This window comes from Xiphophorus couchianus, chromosome 1, assembly GCF_001444195.1.
Source record: "Xiphophorus couchianus chromosome 1, X_couchianus-1.0, whole genome shotgun sequence".
Lineage (NCBI taxonomy): Eukaryota > Metazoa > Chordata > Actinopteri > Cyprinodontiformes > Poeciliidae > Xiphophorus > Xiphophorus couchianus.
In genome coordinates this window covers 14,541,937-14,569,131 of record NC_040228.1, presented here as the reverse complement: position 1 = coordinate 14,569,131, position 27,195 = coordinate 14,541,937, and the positions used below count along the sequence as shown (strand labels likewise).

The following is a 27,195-nucleotide window of genomic DNA, read 5'->3' as shown; positions in this document are numbered from 1 at the left end:
TGGGGGGGGAACAAGGAGCTGAAATTCAGTTGTGCTGGTGGTATTGGAGGCACGGCACAATGGGCAAAAGCAAATCGAGGGAGTGAAAAGAACTGAGACGCACATGGCTTTTAAATGGACCTCACCAATAAACAGTTGTGACTTACAGCCCAGAAAGGACAACATTAGGGGACCTGGACAGACTCTGTCTTTGAAGCACTGGCCAGGAAAAAAGTTGCCAGGCTTTCTATTTTTTTTTTCCTCAGTTCTGACAGATTCATTGAGGAGTCAGCTGATGGGACGTGAGCAGTGTTTGGAAAAGCTGAAGAACTAAAGGTTTTAACCTGAATCTGGGAACAAAAACAGAACAGCAGTAAGTAGAAATCTTTCCTTAGTCAGAGGTGATATTTTCTTTATGGCTGACACTGCTTTTGTGACACTGTATTGTGTCATGTTGGTGTCTTTATATTATCACCTAGACAGAAACGATACTATTTATAAATATTTAATCATTTTTATCTTCTGTAAATGTTATTCAGTTCATGTTGTGGCCAAAATAATACAATGAATCCATATTTGTTTCTTGATGGAAGTGAGTCAGCAGAGTGTATATTTATGTTTTCACGGGGAAAATATAGTGTTGCAATTGTTAATATTGCTTTGTTGTGCACCTTTTTATTATTAATTAGAATACATGGTACATGTACATTAAAACAAAGTCATACACTCATCATTGGCATTAAATAAGCTCAACATTGTCTTATTTAGAATAGAATAGAATAGAATAGAATAGAATAGAAAAACGTTTTTATCTGAAACCAAAGATAATAGAAATTTGCCTTCGACAGGACTCGACACACTCATATAAAACATTCAAAAGAGACAAATACACAAGATAAAAATCCTAAATAGGTCATAAAAATGATAAGATAGGTTATAAAAATCCCTTTGCTGTCGAGGGATTTTTTAATATGATGTTTTAACATAAACTAGAAATCACACACATGAAAAAATAAAATGGGTTATTGAAATTATGTATGTTATGCCAGAACAGCAGTTCACCTTGTTTTGACTGTAAGTCAGAAAAAGAAATGTTTTGTTGATCAGTTGTTGTTTGTGGTTAAATTTTTATAGATAATTACAAATAGCATCATATATATTACTAAGTATTTATATATAATTGCATGCATATAATTGTAGTAGTGTTTGTTAAGTGTAGCATAACTAGAATTTACAAACAAATCTTGCCGTGTGACATTAAATCTGTCAAAATGTTTCCTGTTTTGAGTTAATCAAGATGACCAAAGCTATTTTAATTTGCTAAATGCCAGAATAATCTGTGATATTTTTTTTTTCAAAGTTTACATACAGTAGAGTTTCTTAGTATTTGGTGGAATGACTTTTCAAACTGTGCGACTTGGGTCAAATGTTTTCCTTCTAGACGCATTTCTCATCCGTTTGCTCTAATTGTGACTCATTCCTCCTGACAGAACAAACATGGCTGAGTCAGAACTGTTGGCCATTTCGCTCACAAACACACCTTTAATGCCACACCCAAAAATGTTGCTCCGGACACTCAAAAGATATTGACACTGTTGTCCTTAAGCCACTTTAGATCTACTCTTATATTATGATTTGGGTCATTAGAAATTGTGCTGAAACACAGTTTAATGTGGGACTTTTGTTTTTTCTGATGTCCTGAAATGTTGATTTAATATTTTCATGTATTGTTCTTTCCTTGTAATGTCATGTATTTTTGTGAATTACACCACAATGCCCACATCATGATGCTGCCACCCACAAGTTTCCCCTCTTTTCCCTTAAGATTTAACAATGGTTATTACAGCCAAACAGTTTAATTTTAGTTTGAACTAAAATTAAATGTGTTTGTCTCTGAGTGCATTTGCGAACTGTTTTGCCTTTTTATTGTCTTCTTCCTCCCTGAGTGGTTTTTCAGTACAGCTTTAGTTTCACTTATGATAATGAACCGCCCTAACAAACTTCCACCAGTTTCTTCACATCGTCTTTTGCTTTTGTTCAAGAGTTGATACTCACATTTCACACCAAGGCACATTCACCTCTGGGACACAGCAGCCGTCTCCTAGCTAAACTATTTGATAGCTGGACACTCTCAAGGTGTTTACAGTTTTGTGTAATTACTTGAACAGACGAATGTGGCACCTGCAGGCATCTGGAAATTGTCCCCAAGGAAGAACCAGACGTGTGGAGGTCCACGGTTTTCTCCCTGTTATACCGGCTGATTTCTATTGACTTTTCCATGATGTCACATATGGAAACATTGTGTGTTGCCTTAAAATATATTGACAAAAACACTTGTTCAATTATATTCATTCATTTTCACATCAAAAATACACTCTTAGGGTTCAATATTTCCATCCAGATGCTGGAATATCACAGTAAGGAAAAAAAAACAACTTTTTTCAAGCTTCTATCGCAACAACATGAAATGACATGTTTTATTTTGACATCAATGCTGGATTTGAACAAATACAACACAGCACTGTCAAACAATATTTCATGTCTTGCTGACTGTCCTCGATTTGAAGTATTTTGCCCCAGTTCTTCCCAGAGAACTTGTTTGTCTAAGTTTTTCCATGGATTAGAGAAAATGTCTGGGGGGATAGGCAGGGGAGAGGGGGGGCTGTCAGGTCGTTAATGTGAGCCGCCGTAGCATGTAATATTAATGGACTGTAATGATGACGCCTCAACACTTTGTCTTATACCCAAACAGAGGGAGAGAGAGAAGAAGGACACGCATGAGGCAACCTACAATGCACTGACAGCGAGGTAGGTGACTGAGGCATGTTGCTCACCTTGCGCTTCCCTACCTATGCATCCTATGTTTGCATTTTATCAGAATTTTTTTTCTTTCAAAATATTTGTGTCTTGCCCATATTATTAAAGGAGAAAATTATGGCTCTGAAAATGACCAGAGAAGATTTATCCCAAGCAGGATTGTTGGGCGTTTGGTTTCTAAAAGATTAATGATTTATTCCCCGACTTCAGAAGGAGATTTACAAAACACAGGGGGTCATTATACAGCAATATTTTCTTTGCCAGTAAAGTGATAATCGGAGAGCTTTCAGAGTGAAACATGTCTTTATGTCAGAAGAGTGTCTAAATTAAGCTGTAAAGTAAATATGTCTGGCTTATCAATGGAATCAAGAAACCGCAGTAAGTGAAAACAGGAAGCTGACTTTTCCTTGAAAAGAGCAGTTTTTTCTAACAATGTGCACAAAATCAGCCGCTTGATAGTGGCCCCCGCCAGGAATAATCGCAATCAACACTGTTATTGTCACACTCTGTTTGCCCTGGTTTCTAAAAGGGAATCATTCCATCATGTGGTGCAGGTCTGACCATATCAGCTGCCAACCTCGAGGCTTATTTTAGTTGAAGTGGTAACACTGGCGCTTTCTTCTCAGTCTGCAGGGGTGATGCTCTGATTTTTTCATAGGCTGCATGACATCCGGTTTTGTGTAAGGCGCAGGTTTGATGTTGGTGCGCTAGTTAATGATACATAACAAGGAAAACAGCCCGTGGTCTCATGAACAGACATTATCAGTAATGATAAGAGGACTTGGACCCTCTTCTGCATCAGACCTCCCCATTGGCTGAAGGATGGAAGCGCACTCCCTGCCTTTTTTGTGAATGCAAAACGCATCCAACCTCATTTGAGAGGAGGTTAGCCAGTGACCCTAATAAATAAGCCCAACGAGGTTTGGCCTCACATTATTAAAATTTCAAGAGCACACATCTCCATTTTTCTAACTTTTCTCAATAGCGCCAGAGCTTGAAGCCCATTATAGTCATATTCACTTCATGTTAGAAGAGGAGAAATGTATGCATGAATGATAGAAAAAAAGCACAAGACAGCGTCAGAAACAGCTGAACGTTTCCAAAGGGTGATGATGTTACATTTGGAGAACCACACTTGAGTATCAATGGATAAGTCAGTGAATCCTTTTCTCATCTGAGAAACATCATGCATCCCTTAAATTAGTTTAATCGATGATCAGCTTAAGTGTTTTGCTTGTAGTGCTGGAGTTACAGCACTGTTATTATTATTATTATTATTATTATTTTTGGCACACTGAAAGATTTCAGATCATCAAAGTAATACTGATAACATAGAATGGTAATCAGAATAAATACCAAAATCTGTTTTAAAATAATGCTTTCAATAACTACAGGGAAAGTGTTGTCAGAACCAACCTGCTCCAGATTTTAAAAAGTTTAAAAAGCTAATATTAATAACTGGCTTTTGCCATGCTTTGCAGCAATTTCTGCCATCCAGTATTCATGATAATTGGTTATCAGTGTTTTTTATATCTGTGATGAAATTTTGTCTGTTAGCGAATTTGTTTCTATACAGCCACATTGGAGGTTTTTCTAGGCCTCTTTGATTTTGTTCATGTTTAGTTCGAGTCAAACTTACAGATGTGCTTTGGGTAATTGTCTGCTTTTGTCTGATATGCTGTGTAAGTTTTCCACCAATTGTAAGTGTCCCACTATTTTGTAAGAACTTTTGTAAGAAATCTGTGCCACCTCCTGAATCTGTTGGTAATGTCCTCTTAGATTTATTTAGGTAAACTGGACACTTCTGGGAAGCTTCCCTGATGTTTTCTCCATGTGTGGATAATGCCTCAGTGGTTCACTGCAATCTAAATGCCGTAGAAATGCCTCTCTAACTCTTTTCAGGCTGATAGATGCCAATGTCTTTGTTTCTCATCTTTTCTTAAATTTCTTTAGATTCACTCATAATGCATCATTTAATTTTAGCCTACTTCACATTTTTAGAGATGTTCTGTTCACCCAGGCCTGTTCACCCACCAGGTCTGGTTTTGGTGAGCAAAATTAAACCAAATAAAGACACCAAACACAAAGTGGGCAACCACTTTACCACATATCCCCAAATGGGTTTGATTGTCCATATGCTATAGTAGCTTTAGAGCAGGGGGCGCCAAACTTATTTATCATTTCGGACCACATCTAGATCATAAATATCCTCAAATTGTGGCAGAATGTATTGATTAGATGCATTGATAAAACTAAATGTTAACAAACAAAATATTAACAATCAGCTGTCTCTGCTGATCATTAATATTGATATTAAATGTTCAATCCAACATTGAACCTTTTTTCACACTGATGTATTTTGACACTACAAATAAAAACACATTTGATTTTATTGATTAAAAAATATTTAATCAATAAAATCAATGTTACATTGAACGTTCTATTTATGTGCCAAAACCTGGAGGGCCACATAAATGATATTTGACCTCTAATAATATTAAATAATATTTGACCTTTTGGATGGTTTTGGACTCAAAGTTTTTAGTCAACCCCTGCTAACAGAGAGGTAGTCGGTAATACAAAGCCTTGAATTTACCCTCTACAAATTGGAATGCATAAGCATATATATAGCATCAAGATGTCATTGAGAATCATTCGAAAGGTGAATTTACACTGGATGTGAGCGCGATAGTGAGGTTCTGATGAAATATGGGGTTTCAAAGATGAAATTGTGGTCACAGCCACTTTATCATGCAGATGAAATGTCAGCCGTCCAAACTGGTGGCACCACATGAGTCATCCAAGCCTTTATACTGCAAGAGTCTATTGATCTGTATGTGAAGTGCCATGCTGTATGAAGGAGAGCTGCATATGATACTCCGAGTAATACCCTTATATCAAATGTTTAGTGCCTGTCAGCTTGAATTTATTTTAAGCGTTCCTTTTCCTGCTGCCACACCCTATAAATTAGGAGTTATTTGTTGCTAAATAACAATTAGATGTATTGGAGGCGCTTTGACAGATGAAGTGATGAAAATGAGAGGTGAGAACAAAAGCAGAAGAAGAGAAGATTAGAGGAGGGAATCTGCAGCATGTTGTTGTGGTTCACGCAGGGCTGCTAATGAGGACTGAGAGGTTCCCATCGATCAGATCGGGTTGGACCTTGTCAACGGAAACTAATCAAGGGACTGACAAGTGCAATCAAGACGAGCAAGGCTTTGATTGATTTCTAATTATGTTTGGATTACAACACCTAATGTGTGAAAACTTGTTTCTTGCCAATTGGCACAAAAAACATCTTAGTTTCCTTAAAAATACTTATTTGGTTAAAGGTGGTTAATATAAATATTCTATAGACACCACTGTATGTCCAGCTGGGTCTCAGTTTTATAATGTAAACTTTTCTTTAATGATTATTTTGTTGAATTCTTCAATGTTTTTATCATCTTGCCACACAAACAGACATACAGTATGTATAACCTGTCAAGACAATTAAAAGTCTCTTTATAATGCTAACAACATTCTCCTAACCTTTTAACTATATTCAATTACAAGAAAACAGATTCGGCATGTACAAGTAATCGTTTTGTTTTCTGACATAATGGAATATTTATGCAAGCCTTTTCTGATCAAACTTGGAGAGGAATACATCATGTCGCTTTCCTCAAGCTTTGTAAGACTTTGACAAGTTTATTATTGCCATTCTGGGAGCACAGTATGTTTTGAATATTCTTAATTTCAGCTTTTCAGCCTTCTTGGGGGGCTCTTTTCTACTCTTTTTTTTCTAACTGTGTATTTTTTTGTTCAGTTTGTAATAGATTTGGATACATGAATTGCCAGTTTAACACCTCATTATTTTTTGTGACAAAATTTGCTTTTGCTTAAGTTTTATTTGTTATGTCTTGCCCCTCCCTCACCACTTGTGAAATTTGGTACTGGCTTCAGAGAAAAAAAAAATCTCTAGTTTTGGCGCTACTGTTGTTTGAATTGTTTTTAGTCAGCTTAGTAAGATGCGTGAACTTTATTACAGTTGCTTTTACAAAGCAGCACAGTTTGGAAGCAATGTATGCTTTTAATCTTTCCCAGTTGTAATACTTGGTCTCAATTTTATGTCAAGTACTTTTTTTTTTACAACCCAGAGAGTTTAAGGATTTTTTTATGTCATACTCAGTTACCAATCCAGCACAGATCATCTTAAAACTGACATAATACAAATCCTTCCAAATCCATCGAAGGCATGACCTAAACCTGAAAAGTATGAAAAAATTGTGTATAGTTCTATTTATTTCATATGAGAAAAATATATATACATACAGTATATAGAGATTTTTTGTTGTTGCAAAACTAGTAGTAGCACATTTGTTGACACCTCTTACAATTCGAATGACTAAATGTAACTGAAGAATCTTGTAATTTCATGACAGAGAAACCTTTTGTTAATGATATTTAGAAGAAGAGGAAGAAAAAGAAGAAGAAATGTTAATCCATTTCTATTTATTTTCCATCCTGGAACAAGGGCTGTTTCACAGAGCTAAGTGTTGTCTTGTTTGTCTCAAAACCCAATTACATGGTTGCATTTCCTTAATTTTTACTATTAAATAAACATAACCTTATATGATAGCTTTACATTTTGAGAAATTGTTTTTTTTTCTTAGGAATGTCGCTTTTTCCTCCAGTACAGAAATGTTATTTGGCAGGAGGAAGCGAGACACTGACACTTTGGATTGTAACGACTGATGATCCCTGGTTTAGGATTTTTCCATCCATGATCTTCTATTTGCCTGAAGTACGACTATGAACTGGCACAGATGCCCATTTCTCTCAGCCCCTCTTCAAAGTAATAAAGACAAACAAGGCATAAAGACAATTGCTATTTATCGCAAGGCTTTTGTATACATCTTAGCAAAGAGAAGAATAATCTCAGAGCACTCTTTATGTGTCTCTACAATTAAACATTTATGTTGTAGCATGTCAACCATGTTCACCTAAAAACTTTTCTTTAGGACATCTGGTCCTGAACTTTTATTGCTTTTTTAACTTGGCATAGCTAGCACATGATGTCATTTAAGAGAATCACCAAAACATGTGGTAGAAAAGACTGAAAAGGCGCGAAGGGGCTGACTTGTAATGTTTTTATACACTTTTAACAATCTGTCTGCCTGAGGCTTTGTATGTTTGGGCCTCATGCTGGAAGGCAGCATAAGGCAGAGCAGTAAATGGATGGTTGCACATCAGCTTGTCCGTGGGGAGGGAAGGCGGAGGGAGGGCTTTTGGGGTGTGTGGGGTTTCCAACTCTGTCATTAATCAGGCTGAGAGCTTTAGAGTAAAGAGGGGAAGCAATGTAGTGGACTAACTCCTAAAAGCAGTGTTTACAGTCCATCCAGCGTGGCGAGATGGGATAATTTGAGTTTTACATTAAGCCAGTCGAACAAACGGGGATTGATGCAATGTGCTTGGAATACATTAAACAGCGTCTGGCCTGGTTCTGGAGACGTGTTGTTCTCTCACCATGCAGCTGCAAGCTTTCCTCTTTGAATATGGGAAATATGAGTGGCAAAAGTTTTTGGCTCTACTGTTTATGTAGCTCACCGAGCAAGTAGACAGCAGCCTGTCTGTGAAGCACAAGCAAAGCAAATGAAGCTGAAGCAATTAGCTAAAAACACAATATCCTTTGACGGTTTAGAACAGCAGGAGCTTACAATGAAGAGAGACATTTTCAGACATACACCTCTGCATGAAGTTAATAGATTGCTCTGCTTAAACTTAATATAGTTTATTTGATTTTCCTTCAATACTCTTAATTATTTTCCATGACCTCCATGTACTTCATTTGCACATTAGCTAAAAAAACGGGATTTCACATGAGAAACTGATGACACAAGGAGTTGTTTTTTAATAAGATTATTTATTGGTTTGGAAGTAGCACAGCAGCCTTTATTAATGAGCTCATAAATTATGCTGTAATTACAGAGAAGGACATGAGTCGTACCAACACAAGGTCAGAAGATCCCTTGGTGGAGTGGAAGACCTTGCTGTGTGCAGAGGAATATAATTAAAATGTAACAGGAAGGCATTCTGAAGCTCTGAATTCAAACAATATTTCTGGATGGATTTAATATTGTATTTGAATAATAAAAAAAACACATGTAGGAAATCTTATGAACCAAAAGAGTATCTCTCCCTCTTTCCACATATCCAACTTCCTGTTGGACACAGAGGACTAGCTGGACCCGCTTGAAAGATTCCTCAGGCAGAGCCATTACATAAGGCCGGGGGTATTATAAGCTCTGTTATCTCACAAGGCCGTCACTGTAGGGGTTATTATTTGCAAATTGGTCATTAGGCCTCAGTGTAGCAGTGACAATAACCTCATAATGGAGTATTAGTCACATTTGATCGCTCAATATCATCACTGGTCGGTTCAGGGCTATTTATAGGGGTGGCATCCATTCATCATGACACTTGTACTGAAAGACACAGAAGTTATTAAACCAGGAGGAAACCAACCAGATGGCACTTGGTGATAATTCATAGGACATAGATCCTGAGAGGTAACACCACCTTAAATGTTATAAACATTTTACTGGTACAGCTGCACCACGGGTATATCGTAGGTGCCCGAGTAAAATTCCTTATCAAATTACAATGAAAGGTTTCAACAACTAAAGGCTCAAAGATTCATTTTAAGAGATTACAGAAACAACTTGGAAGGAAAAAAATTCAGGAAAAACTAAATAGTTATTCCCAATACCCCCACTAATACATATGAAGCCATTAAGAGATTGGAATACTGATGAAAAGCAAATCTATCTGCAGTTCAACTATATTACAAGACCAGGGCACTAGAGCACATATTTACATTTAAAAGCCTGCAATGCGCACAGTGATGTAAAAAGTTTTTTCTCTCATACAGATTCTTTTCTTTTCCTTGTTTTTGTCACATACATGTTTCAGATGAAAGAGCACAAAAAAGAAATAGAGTACTTCTTATGTTAAAGAACAATAAAATGTTAAGCGTAAGAAGAACGTTTAGTTATTCACAACATCATATGAAGTGATGATCCCCTTCAGGAAAGAGTCAAAACTAAACACTTTTATGGAGCTAAAATACTGAGAAACAATGTAAAGTTGTAAATAACAGCAAATTATGTAAATTGGAAGATATTAGAAGAAGAAGAAAGTAGCAGAGTGAGGAACAGTGGTCAGTTTGTCGTCCAGCAGCCTAAGTCTGGAGCAGCATACCTTTAGAGATAGCTCTGGATAATGTCCACCAAGTTTTACCAAAAAGAAAAGTTTTAATGCTCTTCTTAAAAGTAGAAAGAGTGTCCACCTCATGAACTAAGACAAGGAGATAGTTGTCTTTGTCTGATGTCATTTTTTTTTTAATAATTAGAAACATTTATGACAAAATCTTCAGATTTTGAGACCATATAGCCACATCCCTAACCTCCATAATCCCAGCTTTATGTCCTACAACAAATGTATTTTTAGATTTTATGTCTCTTTTTTCCATTCCCTTCATTTGTCCTTACATCCTTCAGCCTGCATCCAGTTTATTTGACCAAGTTTGAACCCCTCACCCCGAGCTACCCATGACTCTGTTTCTCAAATTATCATCTCACCCTCTCAACTTTCCATTCTCTTTTGGCATTTATTTAGAAGCAAAGAAAAATAAACCAAAAAGTTTATTGCGATCAAGAGCCAGTGCGACATGATGGAAGGGAAAAAAGAATGAAACAATGTATGAGAGAGAGAGAGAGAAAAGTCTGCAGAGAAGGGAACAAAAACAAGGGAAAACAGGAATGCTGGGGGCTGGGGTAACCATGGGATGAGAGCGATTGAGAGCAGAGGTGAATGAATGTAGGCTGGTGGGATAAAGGGAAAAACTGTCAATTCAACCTTGAGAAAGATTGAAAAAGAAAATAAGCTGAAGTAGACTTGCGTCAGAAAAAAAATTGGAAGTGTCGAAAGATGGACAAGCGGAGACGTTGTTGGGTTATTAAAAAACCAGAGAAAGCACCGAAATGGAACATGATCAGCACAACATCTACCTTTCAGTCAAAACTTCATAAAACTAGTTAGGAAAATCTATTTGTGGCTCATAATGTGAAACTTTTTCTGATGTTCCAAAAACAAACAGTCTGTGGTCATTCTATGAATCCTCGTGTTTTAAAAGGTCCAAGAGTTTGGATAAATATGGAAAACAGAAAATAAAGCACCCAACAGAACCCAGCAAATAAAAATAGTTTCCATTTGGATAATTTAATAATGAGTAATTTAATTACCTAACATGATACTTGTGTCGTGAAAAGACTGCTTGTACACAGGCTTCTGGGTGCTTGTCCAAGTTTAACTTCTGCTTGTTATCTTCAGCCGGAAATTGTTTTTCTAAATAATAAACACATTAACACTTTGCTTGTTTTATTAGGAATGGAAAGGATCAGCGTGGAAACAGACTGGGATGGGTTAGGTCTCTCCTCTCCGGGCGCCAAGGGAAGGAACAACATCTCCTCGTTTGTTACTGAGCTGAACTCATTCAACATTTCTCGCGGTGGAGGGTCCCTCTTTGGGATTTTAATAGAGAACGGCTCCAACGCCACGTCTCACACCGTTCCTCAACCCAGGGCGAGGGACCAAGGCCTAGCCCGGGCCGAGATCGCCATTCTGGGGGTGGTGCTGGCTCTCACCACACTGGGCAACAGCTTCGTGTTGTGGGTGCTTTTGAGAAGGAGGAAGCACAATGCACCGATGCACCTGTTCATGGTCAACCTGTGTGTGGCTGACCTGGTGGTGGCGCTCTTTCAGGTCAGTTCGTCTAGTTTAACTGAAGCATTGACAGCAGATCAAAATGTGAGAAAATTGTTCTTTATGAAATTGTTGAAGTAAATAAGTTGTTGAAGTAATTATTTAGGTAAGCAAAGAAGTAGATGAATGAGTAATTAGGAAGGCAAACATATGTAAGAATGTGATTTTAGGTAGGTTAATTGGGTAACTAAAAAATAAAAAATAATGTAAGTAATCAATGTATTAAGTAGTTAAATATATAAGTCACTAAGTAAGTAATTAAATAACTAATCAGGTAAATAGGAAACAAAGCAAGTAGTTAAGGTAGAAAACAATTAGACTTGTAAGCAAATAAGTACATAATAAGTTAAGTGGTAAGAAGGTAAGTATTTAGGCATATACAGTAAGTAAGTGAGTAAGTAATCAGTAATTCAGTACTAAGTAACTAAGAAAGTAAATAACTTGGCTAGTGTGTAGTACCACGAATAAATAGTTAATTTTAGCAATGTTAAGGATGAAAAAAGAAAGGGAGCAAAAGAAAGAAATAGCAAAGTCACTGAATCTATAAAAAAATCCCATATAATCTGGTGGGTAGTTAAGTAAAAAAAGTAAGCAAGAAACTAAGTAAATATTTGGACAAAAAAGTAAGACAAAATGTGATTAAAAAAGTAGGTTAATAATTACAAAATCAGTAGTTGAGTAAATATGTACAATAGAAAGTTATTAGGTTAGTATACAAGTAGGCAAGTGATTGAGTGCACAATCAGGCGAGTAAATAAGCTAGGAAGAATGTAAGTAGTTAGGTTAGAAAGTAACGTCAATGAAAAAATAAACTAAATAAATTGTTATTTAGGTAAATAAATTGGTGTATAAGTAAGTGAGTAATGGGTGCTAGTAGTGATGATAGTATGGAAGTATGTATGTAGGTCAGTAAATACACAAACAAAAATAAATGCAGACATAAATAACTGGTGATTATTTTGTTAAATATATAGAACAATGTTTACATCGTTAGTTTGTTAATGGGTAATGTGCAAATTTGTCGGCGGTTCATCGTCAACTTCCTCAGTGTTGCAACAGAATCAAAGATCAAAGGTTGGAGCACACAAGGCTTCCAGGTTTATCCTTGTCAGTTCACCTGGCTGGTTTACAAAATTACAACTGGTTTGTTTTGAGTTCCTGAGAAGAAGAATTATGTAAAGAAAAAAAATGAAGAATATTTTCCTTTAGTAACCTCATCCAGATCTTATTTGCTCTGCATATGTTTGCATAAAATACTGAATCACCTATGAACTTCTTCCAACTCTCTATCACCATCAACTGACGTGTTTTGCCAATTTAGCGTCTCAGATCCGGACAAGATATTTCCACAGAGCTTTAAAACTAAGTAGAAGAGACACACTGGTTGTGCTTGTGCACTGATGTTTTTGTCATTATGAAAAACACATTTTGGAGACCGCTCACTCAGAGAAGAAGATCTTGCAGCGAACCAAAAACAATCAGAGTAAACATGCCAGCTCTTTTGCGTGTCAGGATGAGGCTTCTCTGGTGCCAGGTCTGTTTTGATAACAGGTCTTGTTTTGCATAAACCAAATGGAACCAATTTGTGCCATCATGACAATTTGTAATGTTAATGATGCATTCAGACGACTTTCAGCCACTGCACTTTTTCAAATACTATTACATCACTGCAACTTTGAACTCTTGCTGATAAGATCCGTAATGTGATGTCTCAGCAAGATTTTTATGTGTTTGTCATGATAATGCAATACAATTGTCAATTTAATACAATAATATGTATTAATAGCAGATAGAGTATATTACTAGGTTATATTTTGTCATATGAGACCCATAAACTTCAACATATTCTACTGATATCTCTTCTGATATACAAAGTAGTACGTGTGATGTTTCTTTAAATTTTCCATTTAGAATTATTTTTTCTTTTTACAAGAAACTGCTAAAAAGCAATACATAAACCTATTCAGTCCTCATGATACTATGCACTCAATAAAATCCAGCACAATCAACAGCCTCCAGATGTCACCTAATCAGAATATAGAGAAGAAGAGAAGATTGAACACTACACACCCCCTTCACACACACTCCTAGGTTGAAATGGAGATGCTTTTCTTCAGTTCAGTTGGGGGACCTGATGGGGCTAAAAACAGGGCAACCTTGGGAAAAGAAGCTTGACTTTTTCCTTCTACTTCACAAGTACATACCACTTACATTTGTCTGACAAACACATTTCTGGATGTAAAAAAGTTTAGAACTCAAAGTAAAAAGGATAGGCAATGTAGGTTGTACCTTTTAAGATTGTTAATGTGCATTAGATGGAAATATTCACAGAGATTCAAATGAAACATCTGACAGTTGTTGAACAATTAAAATGACACTGTTTTGCTGATTTATTTTTGCGTAGTTCAGTGTTTTATTGTTGTTGGGGTTTTTTTTAATTCCAGTCAGAAGTCAACTTTAGTTACAAACATGAGTTTAAGGTCAATAGCTGGAACAGTTTTCGGGTGCATAAAAATAGACTCTTGAAGTTAAAGTGATCATGGAGGTCTGTAATCCACTGTAACATTGTGATTTACTGATGTGCGTCTGGATAAGAATAGGAGTCTGTGGTGCAGAAGGATAAGCCTTGCAACAGAGATAACACCCAGTATCACCTGTGATGACCTTCGGTGTTTCACCTCTACATTTCTGCACCACAACACAAAAAAACAACAACAATGCTTTAAAACGAGCTGCAACTGATAGCAGTTTTCTAAATGTTTGTGTCCAGGTTCTGCCCCAGCTGATATGGGACATAACAGAGAGGTTTCAGGGGCCCGACTTTCTCTGCCGGTCCATCAAGTATTTGCAGATTGTGGGGATGTTTGCTTCCTCCTACATGATAGTTGCCATGACAGTCGACCGACACCATGCCATCTGCTGCCCGCTGCAGGCCTACCGCGTTGGGGCTATGTCCCGCTGGAACACCCCTGTGATAGTGGCGTGGGCTCTGGCTCTGGTCCTCAGCATACCGCAGGTAGGGAGGGGCGAACAAAACACACACACACACACACACACACACACACACACACACACACACACACACACACACACACGTTGAAATAGAGAAATAAGCCCTAATCAGGCGTCCACACCCTGGCTTTAACAGACCAGCTCATGGTGTTGGTGGTTTATTTTTAGCTATATGAGGTCACTACAGTTCAGGTGACTGGAAACTACTTTGTGTCAGGTCTGAGGGAGTGGTGACCACAGGTTCTTGTTACATCTCTCAGGTGTTCATCTTCTCCCGCTCGGAAGTGGCTCCGGGTGAGTTCGAGTGCTGGGGTCACTTCACCGAGCCATGGGGGCTGAAGGCCTACGTCACCTGGATGACCGTGGCTGTGTTCCTGCTGCCCGCCCTCATCATTACCATCTGTCAGGTAATATTGGTTGCGCCGGCCGCTTCCCTGCAGTGTGCACAGACTATTGATAACAGGATTACATGCTCAAGGCAACCTCATCAGATAATGATGCATGTGGCATGAATGAAATGCGAGGTGCACTTGGCAGCCATTGTCCAATCACCCACGGGACGCTGCAGTTGGTGTTATGTGGCGGACAGGCATTCTGGACTGCCTCCCAGCGGTCCTGCTCTATTTGGGGAAAGATATTTCAAGAGTCTGACGGTTTCTCCCTAATTAAAACAGCGCTTGGAGGTCCACTGTTGAGGCGACTGCCTGCTCGCTCTGAGAGCGACCTGCCAGGAGGTCGCCAGATTGGTGGCCCATTTCTCAATCTGGCCTTTCATATCAAAAAGAATAGTTTTATATATAAAGGCTTTCAAATGTAGATGTGCATTAGGTGTTTGTCAAAACACTAGGTGTTTGTGTTTGTCATTTAAAAATGAGGTCACAGTTCCATTGTTTCCACATAAAATAGATTATTCTTTACAATGTAACTGAGAGACAAATTAATATCCGAGACAGAAAATATTTAAAAGGTGCAAACCGCCCTAAACTAACACTTTGCTAAAACACATTTTGACTCAGTGTTCAGACTTCTTTAGTATGAGTCTGTCAACATCTTACTTCTTGACATGACAATATTTGCCCATTCTGCCATGTACCGTCCTCCAGGTCTGTCAGAATGTAAGGAAATCTCTTACCCACTGCCTTCTTTTAGGTAATCATGCTGATTGTCGGAATGGTTAATTTAGAGTCAAAAACTAAACTGAAGAGACTATTTAATTTTCATCACCAAAAGTAATTCTTTAAGAACTAAACTAAAATTGCTCTTTATCCTTAGCTTCCAGCAGACAGCAGGAGGTTTGAAGCAGAGCTGACAGGTATTTGGAACTATTGAGACCTTTACACAACTTAATAAAATTCTTAGTTCCATCTGATCAAAGGCTGCGTTCACACTGCAGCATGAAGTGACCAAATTCTGATTTATTTATTTTTTTAACATAATGCGACCTGTACCTGATCTTATCATGATAGTCTGAACAACACAGCTCGTTTTTTATTTTTTATGCGACTCTGGCCACTTGACATCCGAAACGTCCCGATTTAGATGTGACCTAACGTCCAGGTCGCATTCATCCGACCTGAACGTCACTGATACTCGACAAACGTCACTATTCTGCGTCCTGATGCGCGCAAGCGGGAAGAAAAATAACAGCTATGATGGACTATAATGAGGATTAAGTTGTTAATGTGCTGGCTCCGGTCGGACAACAACTTCAAAATCGTAAGGTGTGCTCTACTGTTAGCATCCACGTTTACTTCCGTAAACATTGGGCTCTTCTTTCTTTTTCATGGCGGTTGGCAAAACAGTGAGCATGCTCTCATGTTATTGTGCCCTTTACTGCGCATGCGGGACATTTTCAGGTTGTTTGCAGTTCACACTGGAGAACACACATACGGGTTGCGTATATTTGGAAGTGTGAACGGCCACGCCAAAAAAATGCAATCTGACAAAAAATCTGAATTGAGTCACTTCAATTGTGAACTTAGCCAAAATTAACCCTGGACCAGAATACTGCCACTACCACGTTTCACCGTGGGTGTGGGCTTCTTTTGGAGATGATCTGTGTTATCTAGCACACATTTTGGAATTGTGTCCCAATTCCAATACTTTAAGTTTAATTTCTTTAGATCGTAATACATAGTTGCATGGGAGTTGCAGGTTTCAGAGTTTTTTTTGCCTGAAGAAAAACAGTAAAATTACTCTTTAACAGTAACAGTAAAATTTCATGGCTCTTTAACAGTAAAAATACTCTTTCATGGCTCTACAACCTTTACTCCTACCCTGCTGTTGAGCTCCTAATGATCGCCTAACTATCTCCTTTGGTAGTTTTGGAGAAATTTCCATTTTTTGTAATTTTACTGTTTACTTTCTTTTTCCCAGGTACTGATGGCTGGCTTCATTGTGTCACAGTTGGTGCCTCCAAACAATGAGATTCTCCTGATCCTGTAGCCTCTCTGCTATCTATGGTTTTAGCTGAAATATGTAGAAGACATGAAAAGCACACTGGGACAACTGAAATTTGTTTCAGGTTAATCAGATTCAAAATTATTGTTAATAGGTGTGGACTTGGACTCAATTCTGAGAAAGTATCAAAACACATTCCAACAGCATATTTGTTTATGTCATAAAATTGCGATGTAGGTGGTGATGAGGCAGACGCTTGAGACCCAGGTAGAAATGAAAATGATGATTTTAATGGTGAGAATAGGCAAACCAAAATTCAAAAGTCCAAAACCCCGGCAGCACTGCTGAGCCGGAAAAGGGCTCAACACAGGTAGCAACGGAGCAAACGAATGGACTGACACAACTGACTGAGGACATTAGACGAGGACCCGATGAGGAACAAGGCACACAGGTGGAGTTAAATACACAGAGGGTAATCAAGGAAACGAGACGCATCAGGGAACAATCAAGGGGAGGACAGGACAGCACAGAGACTCAGAAACACAGAAAACAATAAATAAATACACAGAAAAACTCGGAACATGACAGTTTAAGGGTGTCCACATTTACGCAACCAGGTTATTGCAGTTTATATACTGTATATATATATATATACTGTATATATATATATATATATTTTTCCCTCTTGTCGGCTTAAGTTCAGTTGGACAAAAATTTCACGTTAGAGGTGGAAAATCAAAGGAAATTATTCATCGCAACCTCGTTTTTTACGTCACAGGAAAGTGCGCACTTTTGAGAGCCACTGTATTTAGGAAGATATGATCAAAACCTGAAAAAATGCTGAACGAAGGGAGTCCGATAGTTACGTTTGGCTAATTAGATCCATAACCTTGGAGGTAGCGTTGAATTAGAGATCGTAAAATCCCTCTAAAATGGGTTTCAGATTTCTCTTTAAAGGAAAAGTTGAACAGAAGCAAGAGATTGAGTGGTTAGAAAGAGCTCGATAAACATTACACTGTAGTAAAATTTAATGGTCACCTTTCTCTAAGGCAGTGAAGATATAAACCTGTTTAGTGATGCTACTAAAAAGTTTCAGTCAGTTTTTATTGTAGACAACTGATGCCAACAGTTTCGTTTTTACGTCCATTCAGTGTTCAAATTCTTTCTCTTTCTTCTGGCACGTGGCGTTTATAAAACTCATCTGGTTTCCTTGCATTAATCTGCTGCTGCAAATCCTGTGTTTCAGATAAGAATCTTCCGGGAGATCCACAACAACATCTACTTGAAGTCAGAGAGGATAATGATGGCTGAGCTCAAGAGGAGTGAAATCCTTCTTCGCTTCCAGGGCCTCAGGAAGGAGGATGAGCGAGAGGGGGAGAGGGGAAGACAGGCGACCGGGAGAGAAGGTGGAGGACGGCTCCTGAAGGACAATGACGCCCACGACTGCAAAGTGGGAGAACATTACGACTATGTGCCGTCTGTTATTCAGTATAGTAGCTGCTGCGGCGAACATCAGACAGCAGCCACAACGCTGATGCAGGAGCAAATACAGAACGGCTCAGATTTCCGGGAGTCCTGTGCCAACTCCGCCCGCTGCTCCCTGGACCATGCCCCCCCTCCACATCAGGTCACTCCAGTCCCCAGCATCACCAAGGCAATGTCCAAGACAGTGAGGATGACCCTGGTCATAGTGTTGGTCTATACCGTCTGCTGGTCACCGTTCTTCATCGTCCAGCTGTGGGCGGCCTGGGATCCAGACCCTCCAGACCAAGGTCGGTGATGTTTTGGTGAATTTTATGTGATAGACTAACACAGAGTAGATCACAAATTTGAAGTAGAAGGTCATTTTGTGGTTTTCAGCATATTTTACAAATATCAACTCTCCTTTACTCTGATATTACTAAATACAATCCAGTGCAACCAAATCCCCTGCAGCCAAAGCCAGATGTTCCTCAGACGTTTGTTGGAGAACATTAGAGAATAGAAACATAAAAAATAAAAAAAATAAGTTAAAAAAACAGGGTACACACTAGTAAGTTAAAGAATAACTCTAAAGTGAAAGCATGGACAAGGAGACCAATAATCAGAGAAAAACCCAAGACATACGTTGCAACTGGAGGAGATGGAGAACTTCACAGCTCCGGTGTTACAAGATGTGGATGGAACAACTAATAGTTAAGAGGCAATAAGGAAGCCATGAGAGGTTCTATCTGCAGTTTGTCTCTCATGTAATGGATGCAAAAGCTTTCTACATGAACAAACATGGTGGTGACAGAATCATACTGTGGATATACTGGTTACTGTTGATGGATAGCGCCAACCACCTTCACCTTCTAACGGAGCGACTCACGTAACCAGCACTCCTATGCAGTCAACGTCCAAACCAAATTCTAATTGAGAATCTGCGACTTGGAAATTGATATCCACTGTCACTCAACTTCAGGATTATACAGTACTTTGTGTGTCAGTCACATAAAGCATCAATCAAATTCAAGAAAGTTTTTGCTTTCTCATGTGACAAAAAGTCTTCGAAGTAGGAATGCTTGTACAAGTCACAGTTTGTTTTTAATCCTTAAACAACAAAGCAAGACAACCAAACATCTGCACCCAGGGAGTTAAAGTGAATCCTTGATGCTGTTTTGTCCCACATGCATTCATTCTCCTGAGCCATGTTAATCCTTTTAATTGCTTTAAATGGGCAACCCTGATCTGTTTTGCCACATTACCCAGCCCAAAAAAAACTAAGCGATTACGTTACTCAGCAGCAGCCTCCGATCACTGCTGTTGTCCATCTCATTGGGAAAGGATCCCTCGTTATTCCAAGGACCATTTTCTGATTCCAAGAACTGGCTGCAGCTCAGATGATGTAACGGCGAATGACACAGAAGGTCAAAAACAATGTTTGTTTTGACCCGCAACCAGAACCCCCTGGATCACATGTCTCTGTAGATTTTCAGCACAAAACAACATTTGTTGATGCATTTACTGGCAGTCAGAGCCGGTGCAACCAACAACGGCTGCTTCCGCCTTCAGCTGGGCAAGTGGGTGAGCCACAGTAAATAACTTGTTTAGATCCATGCTAATTATGCACCACAGCCAGGTGTTCACATTTCATTCACATAGGTACGTGCCAGCAGCTTGCACACATTGCCAAAAGCACATGGGTGGACAACGCCGGATGAGTCACGTAAGCTTGTAAGCACCCATACGAGCGGACAAGCGCATACATATGCAAAGTTTAAATATGAATGAGCCCTTCCTTGCGAGCAGCTCCACAAACACACAAATAGAAACACACACACACACACACACACGCACATGATTGTTATCTGCTCTGTATTCAAAACAGTGGTTTCAGCGTTTCTGCTGTTCCCAAGTGAAGTAAACTATTCTAGATGTTGTATAAACAACGTATTATTAGATCCATAACAAAATTTAAAAAAGGAAGTAGGTACAGTTTTTTCCCTGGGCTATTCATAAAACAACAACCACAATTGTTATATATATATATATAGTCCAAACTGTCCTAAATAGTTATGTTTGTTTCTGGAGAGAAATCAATAACATGTAAACTGTAAATTGTCCCTCACTTCTTACTGTATTGGTCAAAAAGTATTCATTCCACTTGAACTTTTTCACAGTTTGCCATGTTTTAATAAAAAAAAAAAACATCACAGTATTTCATTAAATAGATCAAAACGAATTAGAAAAGAAGGGTTATGACAAGCTTACCATGCATTCTTATTCAGCCCCCTTTACTCTGATATGACTAAATGAAATCCAGTCAAACCAATCACTTTCAGAAATGACCTAACTCGTAAATAGAACCCACCTTAGAGTAATTACTTCTCAGTGCAAATCCAGATGTGTTGAAAGCCACAGAAGTGTTTTAAAGAACATTAACGAACAATCCACACCGTAAAAGCCAAGGAAGACGCAGGTCTGGGATGACTATTGATCCACAAACACATGATCATCTTAACAAGACCATTAATCACAGAATCAGACAAGAGAATCATGGTAACACTGAAGAATCTGCAGAGATTCACAGCTCAGCTGGGAGTGACCAGACTTGTGCACTCCACAAGCCTGCTATTTACAGATGCTCGACAAGAGGAAACCCATTGCTGAGAGAAAGTCAATAGAAATGCTGTTTAAATGTGTCACGATCCACCAAGGGGCAAACATGTGGGAGAAGGACAGTAAAGTTTAACTTTTGAGGATGCATGAAAAATGCCATGAGAGGCAGAAAACTAACACATCACACCCAAAACACAATTGCAATAGTAAAACATGGTGGTGGTAGCATTATGCTGTGGGGATGCTTTTCTTCAGTAGAGACAGGGAAGTAGACCAGTTTCATCTCGAGATGGATGGAGGCGAGTGCAGGACAATCCAGGAAAGGAAAACAAAAAGTCCCTAAACCCAGAGTCAGAGCTAAAGGGTGTACATTAATGTTAATATTAATATTAGGATTAATATTAACGTGTCAGAATGGCCCAGTCAAAGTTTAAACCTACAACTTGCTGACAGTCTGTGGCAAAACGTGCAAACCGATCTCCTGAGATGCCATTCATTCAACCTACCTTAGCCTGAGCTGCTCAGTAAAGAAGAATTAGCAAAAATCTTTTTGTCAAATAAGATCCCAAATTAAATACATTGAACTTCCTGTTTGCTTGATGACTAACAGTGGAGAAATGTGCTAATGCAGCATTATATTGACGCTATTGTTTTCCTGTGTCCTCTGCAGGAGTGGCCTTCACAATCCTGATGCTGTTGGCCAGCCTGAACTCGTGCACCAACCCGTGGATCTACACGGCTTTCTCCAGCAGCGTGTCCAGAGAGCTTCAAAACCTGCTGCAGTGTCGGTCACGACTCGGCCGACGCGGCTCCCTCCCGGACGACTCTACGGCCACACACACTTCCACCACTAAGGACAACCTGTACTGACAAACACCTAGAAGACGGACACACCGAGACACGCTTGAAAATACATGGCGGCTGGGCTGCGTGAACACCGTGCTGCGATGATCGATGCCTCTGCCGCTGCCGTCGCCATCGGCAGCATCACCGCTTGAGAACGGTCCGACCTTTACCAGATGTTTGCTTTGACAAAGGACAGCTGTACCCTCAGCAGGACATCAATCTGTTCTCACCTGCCTGCTCCGCCTCCACTGTACCTACCGGAAGGATGCCATTGACGATGTCAACAACACGCGCTGCCGAGCCTCGCAGTGCATCTGCAATGCAAAATGACCTGGAAAGTAAAGAGATTTTCACTTCAGTAGCTTGTGGCTCGGGTCTTGTGGAGCAATTCATGTGGGGAAAATAAAAAGAAAACACTGGCTGACTCTAACAAAGCGGAGAACACCAGGAATGCAAAGGATGGATCGCTGCATTAATATCCTCTTGGCATGCTAAATCCACAAGGCAGCAGGCAAAGCTGTGGATCCAGAGGAACCCAAACAGCAATAAGAAAGATTACTACAGCTATAAGTGGGATCCAAAACCGAAGTGAAACAAATGTTTTTTTTATTGCTATTATTTATTTTAATGAAAGATCAAAGGCTGAATTCACACTTTGAAGGAAGTCTTCAGAGGTTGGACACGTATTCACTCCTGAGGATGCTGAGTTGAAGTAAAGCGGAGTCCTCCAAGAAGCTGCAGAAAAACACACATAAAACACTCTCAAACAGGAGGGGAGAAAGGAGGAAAGAGCAGAAACGAACAAACAGATTTTCTACAAGCGACTCTGGCTGTGAACGATGTGGCTGTAGTTTGAGTAAACATACAAGACTTTCCAATTATGGAGACTCCGAAAGTATGAACCACAAACACTAGGATGAAGAAGTTACATTCCAGGCGCAGTGCAGATATGTAAAGTATATTTATTGACCACGTACGGCACAACAGATACGACCTTTTATTTAAAAGTTGAATGTGAACCATCAAATGTGATGGTGTGTTGAGGGAAAACAAAAAGATGTCAAACCAAAGTTTTAGCTACGCAGGTCTTAACAGCAACAAGCTTCAACAGACGTGACGGAAATTACTGCATTTTAACAGAACTGTTGAGAAAAAAGTCCACATTAAGAGGGAAATGAGTCCAAACAAAGTGCCTGGGATGTGAGTTATAGATGTTGTTAGAAGGGCCTCCCTGAACGTTTTAATCTCCAAATGATGTCAGCTGTGTTATTATTAGACAGAGCTACCATCAGAGCAGGGATTCTAAGATTTGTTATATAACACGATGAGCCATTTATGCATTTTACTTTCTTATTTATTGTTTAAAAAATTACATATATATCTTTTTTCACATTATTTTTCTTTCTGTGTTTTACATTATGCCCCTTCACTGCATGGCAAACTAAATGTTTTTTTTTTTTTTTATATAAAATTGTTATAATAGAAGCTCTTTTTCTTTCCACAGATACAGTACATCTGCACAGACGTTTCATCACGCTTCTGAATGTTTATGTTAACAGATTTAGGGTACACAAGTTTCAAATTCAATTTTAAAAACACTTTATTGAACCCGACGGAAAATTAAATGCATAAATAAATTCATTGTGAATTTCCACTTATCGAGAGAAGGCTGAAAATCGTGTTTGACTTCGAGAGACGCTGAGGAGAGAGTGTAATCATTTCAATCAGCTTTGATGTAGCAGGTTCCCGTTAAAACACACAGATTGTGCTGGATATAGAGTCATCAGGGTGAGCTGCCAAGTTCAGGCCTTCCCCAAAGTTTATTTCTGAGTCAGCAGTCTTTCAGTCTATATTGCTGTAAAACTCACTTCGCCGCAGACGGTTGTGATTAGGTTGTTCTAGGCTTCTGATTGGTTCCTGAATATCTCAATCAATTTCATTTCATCTGGGGGTAACAGTTTGATCAGACTGGGATTCTGATAAGCATAAATGACATAGAAGGAGGTAAACAATGGAGTTTTGGAATGGCCCATTTGACCTCAAATATACAGACTGCTTAAAAATTAAGTCAGGGAGGGAAATCAATCTATACAAATCAAATAACGAATGTACATCGATAGTAAATATCAGTGGAGGAGTATGTATTTATCTAAACTTGTGTGTAATGTATAATTTTGACCAATGTACATTTGATAAAATTCACAATTTATTTAAACTGTGCATCTCTTATTTTCTATACTAATTGAAGCTGTATTTATTCCACACTATAAAAAAGAACAATTTCAATACATCATAAAAATACTTTTTTTATTATTATTTTTTTTTAATAAAACAAATTTAAATGCTAGGTGTGTTCAAATTTCTGACCAGAACTGTAACACTGTGTGTATAATATTAGGTTAGATTTTAAGTGTCCATTTCAGCTGAGATGTTCCTGAAAATAACGCTGCGTTTTGTTCAGGGCTGTTCGGTTCAGCTCGTTCTCTTGTTTTCACCCGAGCAGCAGCAGCAACAATGTTATGCGTGTCTTCAGGACAATACGGGGAGTCTTTCAAGGTGTCTGAGGAGCCCTCGCCCTTGTTGAAGGAGTGCCTCACCTTTTCCTCTGTGAGCCCAAAGTGTTTGGGCTTCCAGCACGCCACCGTGCATTTGTTCCCCAGACTCAAGGCCTCCTACTTTGATTCTCGGCCAAACAAAAGGTTATTGCAACAACGTGCCGTGTCTCACTTTGTTATATCAAGAAATGGATAAACTTCTCCCAAGCCTTAGGAGTATTCGTGTGTTTTTCCTCTCTTTCTGTCAGGAAGCAGAGAGGTCAAAGGATGATTCCTCTGCAAGAAAAGGCCCAGACTTCAGATCAGGCACGCTTGATCTTCCCATTACGCGTTTCTTTTAGTCGTTAAAGCACATTAAAAACAGCTTAATAACAAATGGGCTATGATGGAGAGAGAAAAATCACTGACATAAACAACTTTGAACATCAACTAAAAATAGATCCATCCTTGCAGTGAATTTCTGTTTGACTCCTGAGAGCAGAGAGCCGGCACAACCGCAGACATCATCCTTCCTCTCTTTTCATAAAACGAGGTCGATGGGTCTTTACTTGGTCACAATTTATCCGTGATCAGTTTGGGTATCCTGATGCCCCTCGTTTTTAAACCGAACGAGGGGCATCAACGTCGAGATTCAAGGTCACCCCGTCATTACAGCCAGGGGGCATGTTCTGCGGCCGCGGTGGGGTGTGAGGGAAACAAATGACCTGAGCTGGATGGCCGCAAGGACGGAGAACGTGGAGGTGGGAGGGGAAACGGTGCGTCCTCCCTCCTCAGATCAGTGTGAAGTCAGCTGAGGAATGACAGGGAGGGGGATTCAACCTTTATCGCTGTCTGTATAAATCAGAAATCACATCAGGAGTGATCTGTCTTACTGAGGAACCCTTGTCTGTCTGTAGACCTGCTGTCTGCTGAAGCTGGTGCTCAGATCATTCCAAGACTGCAGGAGTCCTATCTACCACAACAACTCGGCCGTGTGCGTTAGAAGGAGCATTAAACTACATGTCTAGATAAAGTAAAAGAAAAATGATGCTGCTGTTATGACCCCTGGTTTGCTTTTTCTTTCACATTTGCAATGTTACATACAATCATCATTACGCTTTTTCTTCATTTATTTCTTCATCTAGAGAGAGATGTGTTTATATTTCAGGCCCTCGTCATGTTTTAAAGCAAATTTTTTGAAAAATATGAAGTGATTCAAAAAAAAGGGGGCTCTCTGGGATCAAGGTTATCTTTTTTCACTCTGAGACACCTTGTTTTCATTACTCCAGGGGTGTTTTTCTACCACCTCAACAAGCCTCTGCAGCGTTTCGTCTCATTAGAGTAAGAAAAAAACAAACCAAAACAAAAACCCGAGGCATGTGGACGCTGTCTGATAAAACCTGGTTTATGGGGTTTGTTCAGTATGCATTTTACAGGATTTATGTGCTGCGAAATGTCTTGTTGTGATGCGTCTCCTCTGGTTTAACCTGCAGTATTTCATGTTGACTGAGCCAGCTGATCCATGCATATAAACACGGCATGTATGGAGAGTGTCTAAAGTGATAGAGGAGAAAAAGGTCATTTCAAGCATATACAGCAACATAGAAAAATATTCATATCCCTAAGATTTTTACATTTTGTCTCTTTAAAACCACAAACGTCAGTGTATTTTATGCAAATGTGTTGGACAGACCAACACAATGTAGTGCATAATTGTATGAAAAGGGGGAAAAATGACCCGTCCATAGTGGTAGAATCGTGCATTCCACAAATACGGACTGGTTTAGATTAAAGGCATTTTCATGAGTTACAACGGCGACAAATGTGTGAACATGGCTGGTTCTAGCCTCTGACTCGGAAGGGCTGAATACAGATCCATGTCACAATTTTCAGATTCGTATTTGCAAAGAAATGTAGAAAACCATCAGTCACTTTTATTTTACTTTGCTGCTTCACTGCTTGATGTTGATCTGTCGCCTAAACTCCAAATGAAACATAGACAGACAAAGCAGGTCACGGAGAGCACAGACCAGACAGAGACAATAGCTATTATGCAGAAGTAAAAGCTGCTCTGAACGGTTTTATTAGAAGGAGGTAAACATTTAACACGTTAAACAAAAACTGTTATTGCAGGGAGGGACGTGGCCAGAGCAGTAAAAAGATACAGCCCTCTGCAAGATTACTGAGTTAGCCCAGCGTTTGTTGACCTTGTGCTGTCTTACAGAAAGTGAGATTAAAGAGCAGCAAAAACAGAAAGTGTGACCCCATGTGAAGATCATCTCTGAGACGCCAGTTTCCACATTGCTGACTCCCAGTAAGCCCATCAGTGTCTGCCCAGGAGTCAGTGCTTTACACACCTCTGTCAAAGCAGCTTTTATCTGCCTTACAGCACATTTACACACACACACACACACACGCACCCACTGATGCACGCACAAACACACACTGTTTTTTGAACATTTCTTTCAATAGCTGAAATATGATATGCAACTTATTGGTCTCCACATGTTTGCTAAACTTGTCAGAAGAGTTCAGAAAATATATATTTTTTTACATGAAAAGTTGTGACAAAATAAAATTTTGGGGGCTTTTTTTTTAACATCGAAGTAATCAGGGGATGTGTTTGAAACCTGGCATGTAGTTAAAATGTCATGCAAGACAATTATTGTGCAGCAACATAAAAGAAGAAATATGTTTCATGTTAATAACAGAAGCTATACAT

The 27,195-nt window shown here is 39.0% G+C and overlaps 1 protein-coding gene across 1 annotated transcript; it reads left to right on the top strand.

Annotated features, from left to right (window-relative positions):
* Positions 1 to 27,195, top strand: LOC114144727 (vasopressin V2 receptor-like). Its single transcript, XM_028017824.1, has 7 exons — positions 1 to 352; positions 2,732 to 2,787; positions 11,225 to 11,601; positions 14,372 to 14,617; positions 14,874 to 15,020; positions 18,260 to 18,785; positions 21,764 to 27,195. The coding sequence occupies exons 3-7, from the start codon at positions 11,227 to 11,229 to the stop codon at positions 21,961 to 21,963; spliced, it is 1,494 nt and encodes a 497-aa protein (XP_027873625.1). The 5' UTR covers positions 1 to 352; positions 2,732 to 2,787; positions 11,225 to 11,226; the 3' UTR covers positions 21,964 to 27,195.

What these genes read in the sequence shown, in the direction of transcription:
- LOC114144727 (XM_028017824.1), top strand. Translation starts at nt 11,227, where the DNA reads ATGGAAAGGATCAGCGTGGAAACAGACTGGGATGGGTTAGGTCTCTCC. An exon ending in TGGTGGTGGCGCTCTTTCAG is followed by an intron (nt 11,602 to 14,371) that starts GTCAGTTCGTCT and finishes GTTTGTGTCCAG; the next exon opens with GTTCTGCCCCAGCTGATATG. An exon ending in TCCAGACCCTCCAGACCAAG is followed by an intron (nt 18,786 to 21,763) that starts GTCGGTGATGTT and finishes TGTCCTCTGCAG; the next exon opens with GAGTGGCCTTCACAATCCTG.